This window comes from Seriola lalandi, unplaced genomic scaffold (genome assembly GCF_002814215.2).
Source record: "Seriola lalandi dorsalis isolate HSWRI2012SDOR001 ecotype SW California unplaced genomic scaffold, Sedor1 jcf7180002054970, whole genome shotgun sequence".
Taxonomy (NCBI): Eukaryota; Metazoa; Chordata; class Actinopteri; order Carangiformes; family Carangidae; genus Seriola; species Seriola lalandi.
This window is the reverse complement of record NW_019525521.1, coordinates 197,482-209,204: the sequence shown is the minus strand read 5'-3', so window position 1 is coordinate 209,204 and position 11,723 is coordinate 197,482. Positions and strand designations below refer to the sequence as shown.

The window sequence follows — 11,723 nt, the reverse complement described above, 5'->3', positions numbered from 1 at the left end:
GTTTTTATGCTTTACTATAATATGATGTTTTTTTGATTTTTTATGCCTGACTATAGTATGACATTTTTATGCCTTACTATACTATAAATATATTTTATAAAAATTAATGAAACTTTCCGTGAATTAATTTCTTTAACTTTTTACATTTTATTTGAATCAGGATATTTTAGTAGTAGTTAGACAGTTTTTGTTTGACAGCCGTCATATAATACGAGGTTCTTATACTTTACTATAGTCGTCTTTTTTTCACCTTTTCATGCCTTAATATATTCTGATTCTTTTTGATGTGTTTATCCCGCTCGGCCACAGGTTAGGAACCACTTCACTGACGAACTATCTGATCCGCTTTCATGGTTTTAAATGTTTTATTGCACTTTTGTTTGTTCATTGTGCAACAGATGCTGAACCTGCTCTGCCCTGTGTTAATGTAGGTACATATATAGATCAATCACAGGAGAAGAGTTAATAATTAATTTTATTATGGGTTCATCAATAGTTATGGACATATAATCATCTCTTTACAATACAACAGAAGATCAGAAGAGCATGACAGATCACTTCAACAGAATTTCATAGTTTAAAAAAAATCAATAAATAAGAGCATAAATAAACCAAATACATGTTTTCAACTTAGATATAGGTTCATAAGTACTAATATAGTGTCTGCATGCGTCATGAAACACCCTCAACCATCGTCTGTACAAACACAAGAGGTTGGTCGCAGGTACAGGTGGAGAGTTCATATACAGGATGAGTCTATGAGGCTACTAGACCGTACTGAGGAAAGGCCCAACATAGAAAACAAGGACTCAGGAAGCACTTTAAAGAGACCTCACACACACACAGTGCATCTTCCATTATGGTCATATATACATATGAAACGCATACAGAGTTTGAACACAGACTCTCTCACACACTCACACACACAGTTTGAGTAACAGACCACGATGTCTGGGAGACCCTGATTTTATAGACTACATTTCCCACCTCTTCCTGAGGGAAAAAGAAGCACACAAAGCCGGCTCACACACCACTGGTTGGAGTTACAGGGGTTTCAGCAGCATTTACATCCATGGTGGTCGTCTGTGGAAGTCCAGGGCTGCCAGAACAAAGTCATCATGTAAAAATCGAATTTGATGTCCATGTGTGTGCACATCGTGTCTGAGTAAATTTAGGTCTGAAGACAAAAATCCTGTTTCATGTTCACATTTGAAAATGAATAAAGGGAAAAATCTTGAAAAAGAAGATTATTGAAAAATAATCGGCAAAACCTTTTTTTCTTTATTTGTTTGTATTGTGCAAATAAAACTTCATTAAAGAAAACTTCTTGTTTCATTTTCAAGTTCTTACAATTAAAAAATTTTGCTTTTAATTTTAGCAGTAGGTATGTGTTTCCTACGGTGGCCCTGAGAGCTCAACACACTTCAACTTAAGAAAACAAAATTCAGAAAACATCTTCATCAGTTTGACACATGAGCTGCAAATACTCACAAACACAACAGGAAGTGTTTCCAGGGGACACTAAAAAGCGATGGACCTGACTGTGATGCACGTTTTCAATGCTTTGTGACTTTTGAACAACAAGTGCGTCCCAAACAGGTTCATCACCTTTTTTTATTTTGCCTTTATTCCTGAAAGCAACAGTGAGAGAGAGAGAGAGAGAGAGAGAGAGAGAGGGAGAGAGAGTGAGTGAGAGAGCGAGCGAGAGAGAGAGAGAGAGAGGGAGAGTGAGTGAGAGAGCGAGCGAGAGAGAGAGGGAGAGAGAGTGAGTGAGAGAGCGAGCGAGAGAGTGAGCAAGAGAGAGAGAGAGAGTGAGAGAGCGAGAGAGAGGGAGAGTGAGTGAGAGAGAGTGAGAGAGAGACAGAGTGAGTGAGAGAGCGAGCGAGAGAGAGAGTGAGCGAGAGAGAGAGTGAGAGAGCGAGAGAGAGAGAGAGAGAGAGTGAGAGAGCGAGAGCGAGGGAGAGTGAGTGAGAGAGAGAGAGAGCGAGCGAGAGAGAGAGGGAAGAGTGAGAGAGAGAGAGGATGACATCAAAATGGCCGCAGGTTGGACTTGAACCCTCACAGTTAACACTAAGCTTCCGTATCGCACCAGGTGAGCGACGGACCAACCCTTTTTAGTGTCCCCTGGAAACACTTCCTGTTGTGAGTCTTGTTTTGTCAGACTGATGAAGGTGCTTTCTGTGTTTTGTCTGTGTGCATGTGTTTCCTGGATTAAGTCGCAGTGCTTTGATCTCTCAGGGTCGTTTCCAAATAATTTTGACAAAGATAACGTAAAAAAAAAAAAAAGAAAAAAAAAGGAAATTAAATTTTGATTGAAGATTTTGTTGGATTATCGGCAGCTCTGATCCTCCACAGAGCAGAAACAGAAAGGTACGAACAGAACGTCAGACTTTTCATCTGAGAAGTTTCAGAGCTTAAAATACAGATCGACCATGAACGCACCTTCCTGTTTCCTGATTCACATTGGTGACATGTTGTTCCTGCTCCACTGTTCCTCCCAAACACACACACACACACACACACACACACACACACACACACACACACTGTAAGCTTGCTACTGAACACTAAAGACTCTGTAAATGGTAAAAAAAAGCGTCTGTATGGCCCTTTCCTCTTGATAAAAAGGGTAATTCACATTGAATATGGCTCACTGTCATTGTCACTGTCATCATCATTTGAACACAGAGGTAATCAGATCCTGTACAAAATTACACACACGCACCCACGCGCACACACACACACACACCATCTAACCTTTACAAAAAAAGGAAAATAAATACAGAATACTTTCTTCATCATCATCATCATCATCATCATCATCAGTAGACTCCTGTTAAACCTCCTTCTGATTTCCAGACTGTGGCTCTAGAGAGATGATGAATGGCAGTTATATAGGAGGAAATTATATGTCACACACACACACACACACACACACACACACACACACACACACACACACGAGAAGTGGCTTGAAGAAAATCATCCTGACCCCAGAGATGTTTCCTGACACCAGGTGTGTATCAGCTGTGGAGTCCAGCTGTGGAACATGAAAGCCAGATGTGTGCGGTATGTTTTCTAATGGCGTTCTCTGATTGGACGGTCCCGGGACGTGTCGGCAGCGTCTCCTGTCTCTGTGACTCCAGACTCAGTCAAAAAGTCTGATGTGCTTCTTCGTCGCTTGTACTCCAGCAATTCAGTATTGCATAAAGTTGTGGCACAGAGACGAGGTTAAAGCAGCAGGGACAGATCCTGATCCTACATTTCCCATAATGCAACATTAAAAGTGTCTCTCTGTCAGACCTCAGTTAACACCCACGTCTTTCAAATGAATCCAGAACATGATTTATGATACTAACCTGTGATTGGTCAACTCAGCCGACCACGGCAACGTGGAAAATAACATGTGGCTCGTCATCTCTTATAAAAACAGCTTTTATTGCATGTTTTTAATTTCACCGACACTTTACTTTGATCGGTTCGGATGGTTTTTATTTGACTCTGTGAAAAGAGCCGGAAAAGAATCTGACACTTTGAAGATAAAGTCGTAATTTCAGGTTTCATCTTGTTTTAGAGGGAAATATCAGGAACATGGAGCATCGAGTGAAGCTCTACTTTAGGTTTCACTAATAAGGAGAAACTTCATCTTTTGGCTCATCATCATCATCATCATCATCATCATCATCATCATCATCATCATCAGGACATTGAGAAGAAACTGATTCTGGTCTATTGTTAGACAAACAGCAGCTGTCTGTCCTTTCACCTGTTTGATTGGTTGTTTGTAATATTCCTAAAAAATATATATTTTTTATTCATGTAAAATTACGACTTTATTCTTCTAATATTACGACTTTTTGTTTTGAAATATAATTTAATTTGTAAAATTACGATTTTGTTCTGGTGATGCTCTTTAGCAGGAGACGGGATGACTTTTCAAATCCCAGCGGCTGTAGTAAAGACTGAGCCCAAGATTATTATAATTATCATTATTATCATTATTAATAGGCATATATCACAGGTCTGTGCAGCTGAATAAACTCCATATCTTATTCTAGAAATCAGATTTCCTGCTGTACAGCTTCACGTCGGAGTCACAGTGAAAGTCATTAATAGGGTGAAGGAGCGTTCTGATGTGAACGGTTGTGGAAAGCAGCTGCAGCACATCACGCTCCTGACCGCCGGCTGTGGTCGGCTGAGCTCGACCACATCACGCTCCTGACCGCCGGCTGTGGTCGGCTGAGCTCGACCACATCACGCTCCTGACCGCCGGCTGTGGTCGGCTGAGCTCGCCGACAGGAGGAAGCAGCTCAGTGGGAGCTGCTTCTTACACTGCGGCGTTAACGTCAGACATCCTCGTATCTGTCATGTTCTTTCAAAGGACGCGGCGCAGGTTAAAAATGTTCCCATGTCTGTGAATTAAGGCTGAAGTCGTCTCTCTGTGCGTCAGTGTCGTGTTTAATTGAGACGATCCGTGTTACTGTTGGATGATTTTGATCAGGGGCCTCCGGGTCGCCTCCAGCTCCTGCTCCGATTCAGAGCCGCAGAGACGATTCAGCCTTAAATCACCAGAAGAACCAAAAACTGCACCTGAACATCGTAACGTCAGATTTTGTTTTTTAAATGCACAGCTGAGATTTCACGTGACTGATCCTGTACTGCACATGTGACAGTCTGACTCTTCACACAGTAAATCTCTGAGCACTTCCTCCACCTCCAATAAATATTGCTTAAGTGTAATTTTACCCTGTAAAAGACAAATCACCCCGAAACCCAAGAAGAAGAAGAAGGAGGAGGAGGAGGAGGAGGAGGAGGGGCGTGAAGGTCAAACTAAAGAGGGAGAAACCGTGTCACCTGTGCACAGGTGACACAAACCGCATCATTATTAGGCCTCGTTAGTTAACGTCCCCTCTGACGGTCACGGCTTTCTGTTACACCAGGTCAAAAGAAAACTCTGCGTCTTTACAGCTGAACCCGTGTTGTCGTTGTTTTGGTCGTCAACAGCTGGAAATACAAATGTGTCAACCACATGAGCCAGGAGACAGGTCTGACTCAGACCCCCGTACGAGACCCGGTCCAGATCTGTCTGATGGTTCTGGTCTGTGGTCCCTGTGGGAACAACATGAAACGACACCTACGCTGGAAAACAACACAAATTTTCCTTTAACCCCCCCCCCCCATTTCTCAGAGCGTAAACACCAGTGGCTCATCACGTGATGTTCTCCAGATGTTCCACAGAGAACCGACGGCGTGTGGCGATGAGGAGGAAGATGACAGAGAACAGTGATCATGGCGTCCTCTTCGGTTTCTATATTACAGCCGCCTGCAGTGTTCATACAGCCCACAACACCTGAAGGAGTTACCTGTGCTCAGCTCAGGCTGTGTCCACCATGACACAAGGTTAGGAGCGTGTGTGTGTGTGTGTGTGTGTGTGTGTGTGTGTGTGTGTGTGTGTGTGTGTGTGTGTGTGTGTGTATGATTGTCCATCACCTCTGTACATATGACTGAAGGCTCAGAGTGTCACAGAGAGGCTAAAAGGAGAAGCTAAGCTAATCGATTGGCTAACAGGAAAAGCAGTTAGAAACAGGAAACGGAGATTGAAGGGAATCCAGGTCTGTATTCCCATTTTTAAAATATGTATCTATAAGTGGTTTATTTAATGAGTGTTTTATTCATTATTAAAAATATTTATTTATTAATGGGTGAATCTTTCATTTATAAATCATTTTCACAATTCCTATTTTTAATGCCTATTAAAATATGAAATGAAGGAAATATTGCGTTACTTTTCCTGTGACATCACTGGTCCTCCGTACAAATAAAACAACGGAAAATTTGGACCTTTAATGCTGCTGAAGAGACAGTTTGTATTTGAATTCAGTTTCATCTAAGAGGCAATGTTTTTTCTGATGATCACCGTCTGTGGAGAGCCAATCACAGAGCAGCAGTGAGCCAATCACAGAGCAGCAGTGAGCCAATCACAGAGCAGCAGTTAGCCACTCACAGAGCAGCAGTTAGCCACTCACGGAGCAGCAGTTAGCCAATCACAGAGCAGCGGTTGTGCCTTTATAAAAAAGGGATAATTCTGTGTTTAAAGGTTGATCAGACAGACGTGTGACTCACGTGACTCCAGACTGAAGTCTTGGTGTATATCCGGATCTTCAGATGCACATGTCTTTATAGGGGCGTAACACAAACACACTGTCTGTATCTGTGGAGGGGAAACCTCAGTGTCTTCAGTCAGTCCTGGTTTTTCTGTGTCTTACATAAAGACACCAGTTGCCTTTGTATAAGACTGAGAGCGAGGCGGCAGAACAACCTGCTGTTACACCACTTCTACTGAAGTTTAGCTGCCAACAAATAAAATATTTAACCACATGTCTGAATGAATCAAAGAAGAAGAAGAAAACGAGTCCGTCTCGCCCTGGGCCGTGTTGCAATGAGGTTGTGGTTTTGATGGGAGGAGCCTCAGGTGAAGGTGTCTATGATAAACGAAGGGAAACGGTCCGAGTGTGATGATCTGATGAAACTAAATCTGAGCAGCTCCTTCTTCAATATGACCTCTGACCTCTACATCGGAACGTACGATCGGCCGAGGGAAGGGAGGGGGGAGTGAAGATCAGTCTATCTGTTGATGTTACACCCCTATGCCTCGGTGTGGACAACCATACGTGTGTGTGTGTGTGTGTGTGTGTGTGTGTGTCCCTGGCAGTGTCCTCATAGCCTGGTCTGGGCCTCGGGGATGTAGATCTCGATGCTGTCGGCGCTCTCCGTGGCAGAGTTCTGCCGTACGGACGCGGCTCTCTTGGCGGCCATCAGGCGCTTCCTGGCTTCCTGCCGCTGCTTCTCTGAGCTCTCCAGGGAGCGGTCTCTGGCCAGGGGGGGGTGGTGGTGGGGGCCCTTGGGTGGCTTTTTTGGCACTGGAGGTGGGAGCCGCCTCTCCTGGTGGGAGAGGACGTAGGGGAAGGAGGGTGGGGGAGGGGCAGAACATTTCAGGAAATAGACAGACGTGTGTGTGTGTGTGTGTGTTTTGGTTTGATGTGATAAGTAAAGCAGATTTTTGTCATTCGTTTCAGTCTCTGCTCTTCCTTCTGCTTCTTCTTCTTCTCTATCACATAAACTCTTCTTTGCTGTACATGGATCTACAGCTGCAGCTCCTGTACGTTCCTCCTGTCAGACGTGTGCTCGTGCGTGACACCGCTCTGCTGTCATACATGCAGATATTTTAGCGTTATAAAAAGGCAATATTTTAATTCTTTGCATGCAAGTCTATCTGGTGGCAGGATCTGTATTCTTTTTTAATTTAACTGTACACTGACGTGGCTCCACTTTCACTGTTATGCAGATGACAAAATGCTCTATCAGACGTCCTTAAAGGATAATCCTGGTTTACAGGGTCCACAGCCTCTCTCCTGCAGATCTGTCTGAGTAACTTCAACCGTGTCTTCATCTAAACCATCGACTCGTCTTCTACATCCTGTTCCCACCAGGATGTTTAATCTTTAAATCAAAACTTGTATGTTAGATCTGATCAACTTATATTTATTAACAGGTTATGTTAATGAGCTTTTAAGGTTGCAGTAATTAAAACTCTACTTGATTCAGACTTCCTCATGGCCTCAGACAATGGACTCGTCTCTACACTCGTCCTACTAGATCTTAGCGCTGCATCGATCACAGGATCTAGAGGAACCGCACAAGGCCGGTTTGAGTCAGACTTATCAGATAGATTCCAGTTTGTTCATCTTAACGTTGACTCATGGAGTTCCACAGGGTTCTGTGCTTGTGGACGGATACTTTCCACCTTGTATATGCTTCCTTTAGACGGTATTATCAGGAAGCGACAGACAAATGTCCGATGTTACGCAGACGACACCCATCTGTATTTATCTATGAAGCCAGATGTCTTGACCTGGATGACCTGTCACTTTTAAACTGATGTTATTGTACTTGGCCCTAAACACCTCAGAAATACATGATCTGATAACATAGTTACCCTGGACAGAGCTATGAACATTAGACCCATGTTGTCATAAACCAGATATATCCTTTAAGAAGGTGAGCACACTCCTTTTACAGGACCTAAAGCCACCAGATATCAAAATGTAATATAATTTAAATTATTTAAAAGTCTGATAAAATCTTTGTTGGACCTGAAACTGCAAGTTCAGCTGAAAGTTTTATTTTTAAGCATAGTCCAGCAATTATGTCGTTAATTGACTGTTTTCAGTCAACTAAACTTTAACAAGCTTTCTACATCTGTGGTTAGTCCTCTCTCAACTACTGTAGTTACCTGTTTAACAGGTTAAACAGGTAAAGCAGCTGTAGACAGCAGCTAGTTCTAGTTTTAGCTTCCCTGTCACATTCTGCATTCACTTATTTATTGCTGATTTTTGAAACGGTACTCTGCGCTGAGCTGAGCCAGGAAAGACGAAGGTAACCTCTCGTTCATCGCACCCATGTCTTCACTGCTGCTGGTTGTATCTGCCTCTTCACTGTTGCTGCTGCAGTTAGTGAATGTGTTACCGACGTCCTGTGTAAAGAGTGAGCTCCAAAAATGCAGAATGTTCTTTTGGAGAAGGAACATTAGCCGCTCTCCCTCCTGTCCATCTATCGTAACAACACACAGAACAACAAAACCACACACGGTGAGGAGGCTGCAGCCGGCAGATGGAAGGAAGGAAATAAGGAAGGAAGGAGGGAGCGGAAACATGGACGGACGGATGGAAAAACAAGACTTGATGGATCTACGGAGGCCCAGAGGTGTCAAAGGCCCTGTGGTGTTGGCATTGCAGTTATGCTGACTGATGCATGGCTGTTTGCAAGCGCCTTCACTGTCAACACAAAAAAAGCACAAGAAAAGAAAAAGACAACAATGAGAGCAGATGAGGAAGCGTCAGAGTCAGTATTCACCATGAAGCAAAATCACAACAGACACTGCTGAGAGCGACAGAGCAGGCAGACGACACCTGAGACACACACACACCTGAGCATGAGCAGAGGGAGAAGTACCTGAGCTAACCAGGGTGATGACGGATATTTGACTGTTTGGGTAATTCCGATGTGCATGCTGATTGGCTGAAAGGGCGGGGGCTACCTGGAGGCTCACGTCATGTACAAATATTGCACTTACTGCCAGACACAGAGGAGGCAAGTTTACCCTCTGAGGTCGACGGATGTTTCCATTAATATCTTTGTGATGACACAGAGAAGTAGAAATCTTGGTGAATGTTGTTAGAATCTGTCGACTCTCCACTTCCTGTTTCATATTCTTACGAGCTACAAGGCCTCTAAGCAGAGTGACAGACAACATGTTTCATTTTAGGCATTTATTATCCATTTATCTGCTATTTTACTCACATGTTACTCTGTTTTTATGAACCTAAGACAATTCATCCACATCAGTAAAGGTTTGTTTTCACAAGAATTAAAAAAAAACTGGGCTTCAATTTTTCAGCATTTGGTCCAAATGATGTTAAGAGGGTCAGACATTATATAAAGAGCTGAGAAAGTTCTGAATATTGTGATATAAAACACTCGGGTATGATGTTATATGCGAGTATCTTAAATAATAATGAGGAAATCGAGAAAATACTCTCAGACCTCAGAGGGTTAATGCTGCCCATGGCTATTCCAAATTCTTGGCTTTTATTTTGAAATATTACCTTTACTTCCTAGTCACCTGAATACCTTTCTTCTTTATTCAATTCAACGAGCAAAAATGAAAAAGAAAGGAATTTGTTTCTTCTGATTTGATGTTCTGACAATAGAACCTTGTTTTTATGTTTTTACTCGTCTGCATCGTTTCAGTTTTAAATGATCGTTTCGCTTTTAAATGATCGTTTCAGTTTTAAATGAAAAGGTGTCAGTGTGGACGCAGCCTCAGAGGAAATGAGATTTGTAAATGTCTTTGATAAGAGAGAATAACAGCTCAGTGAGCGTAGATGAAACATCCACGTCGCCCGTGAAGGGAAGGAACCAGCTCACATTAACCCCGGTGTTATTCCCTGGTCAGCCCGGCGGCACCCGAAGCTCGAGTGTGTTTGTACCTTTCTCTCGGGGGGGTCCAGGGGTCTCCAGTTGTTGGCTCTGAGCTGGTGAAGCTCATCGAACTTCAGGCTTATGTTCTCGATCGACAGCTGCAGCATGTCCCAAAACCCGGCCAGGTCCGAGGCCACGGGGCGGGGGTGGGCGTTGGGGTTCTGCGACAGTAGAAGAAGAAGAAGTTTCACAGGTGAGAGGAAAGAGGACGAGGAGGAATGGAAGTTGTTTTTAGATGTTGGGTTTGTTTGAAGAGCAGAGAAGAAGAAGAAAGATGAAGATGTGATTTACAGGTACATCATGAGGAGAAACCCTTGTTCATCAGTATTTAATCTGATGTTTGATTCCTTTCATTCATCAGTTTTTTTCCCACTGACTGAATGTTACTGAAGTTAACTGCTGGATCTGACGGCGACTGGAGACACTGGTTAACTCCAGGTAACTACCTGTCATTTCATCTGTTTAGTGCAACAGCAAGTGTTTCCAGGGGGACACAAAAAAAAGTGATGAACCAGGCTGGGGCGCTGTCTCGGTCAAGTTCATTACTTTTTAGTGTCCCCCTGGAAACACTTCCTGTTGTGTCGTGAATGTCTGCAGCTCATGAGTTGATGTTTCCTGAAGTTGTCTGTGTGTTGAGCTCTCTGGGCCGCCGTAGTTCAGGGACGATGCACATTCATCACCTGCCGTCCTCAGGTGTTTGAAACTCTCCGGGAAATAAAGGTACAGAGAGACGGACGAGGAAGTGACGAGAGAAAGACGAGCAAACAGGAGGAAGTGAACGTGTGAACATCAATGTAAGTGACTCACCAGGTTCTCCTCACACAACTCCCGGAACTGCTGAAACTTCTGAGACATCAGAAGCTGAGCACTTCCCACAGCACTCCTCATCTTCCCCAGGACTGTGAGCAGAGACACAGACACAGAGACAGAGGTTAGACAGAGAGACAGAGACAGAGAGAGACACAGAGAGACAGAGAGACGAGAGACAGAGACAGAGGTGAGACGGAGACGATTACTGGAGCAGGACATCAGGTCCAGGTCTGTGTGATGGTTCTTGACTCAGCGTCATGTGACTGTGGATCAGTTACTAATGAAACTGACTGAACGTCTCATCGTCTCTGTCTCCTGGACACTTTCTATACAACTGAACTGAGAGTCTCCAGTTCAGTTTCCTATAAAACAGTGAAACCTGCTGCTGCAGTTTAGTTTGTATAGAAATATTATATTATTATAATATTCAGGAGGTTTGTTTAATCATCTATATATTCTGTTGTTACACCCTCCTCCTCCTGCTCCTCCTGCTGCTCTTCCTTCTCCTCCTCATCCTGCTCCTGCTCCTCCTCCTCTCCTCCTCCTCCTGCTCCTCCTTCTCCTCCTGCTCCTCCTCCTCCTCCTCTCCTCCTCCTCCTGCTCCTCCTTCTCCTCCTCATCCTTCTCCTCCTCATCCTGCTCCTCCTCCTCCTGCTCCTCCTTCTCCTCCTCCTCCTGCTCCTCCTTCTCCTCCTCATCCTGCTCCTCCTCCTGTTCCTGTTCCTCCTCCTGCTCTTCCTCCTTCTCCTGCTCCTCTTTCTCCTTCTCCTCCTCATCCTGCTCCTGCTCCTCCTCCTCTCCTCCTCCTTCTCCTCCTCATCCTGCTCCTCCTCCTCCTCCTGCTCCTCCTCCTCCTCCTCCTTCTCCTCCTC

At 44.0% G+C, this 11,723-nt stretch overlaps 1 protein-coding gene across 1 annotated transcript in view; it reads right to left on the bottom strand.

Annotated features, from left to right (window-relative positions):
- Positions 1–457: 457 nt before the first annotated feature.
- The window catches only part of LOC111646399 (disks large-associated protein 1-like), a 45,917-nt gene continuing 34,651 nt past the window's right edge, over positions 458–11,723 (bottom strand). Inside the window, exons 12-14 of the mRNA XM_023395873.2 lie at positions 10,849–10,940; positions 10,050–10,202; positions 458–6,942 (exon numbers count right to left, since the gene is read on the bottom strand). Of these exons, the coding sequence (XP_023251641.1) occupies positions 6,718–6,942; positions 10,050–10,202; positions 10,849–10,940 (470 nt within the window). The 3' untranslated portion in view covers positions 458–6,717. The remainder of the gene's footprint in view (positions 6,943–10,049; positions 10,203–10,848; positions 10,941–11,723) is intronic.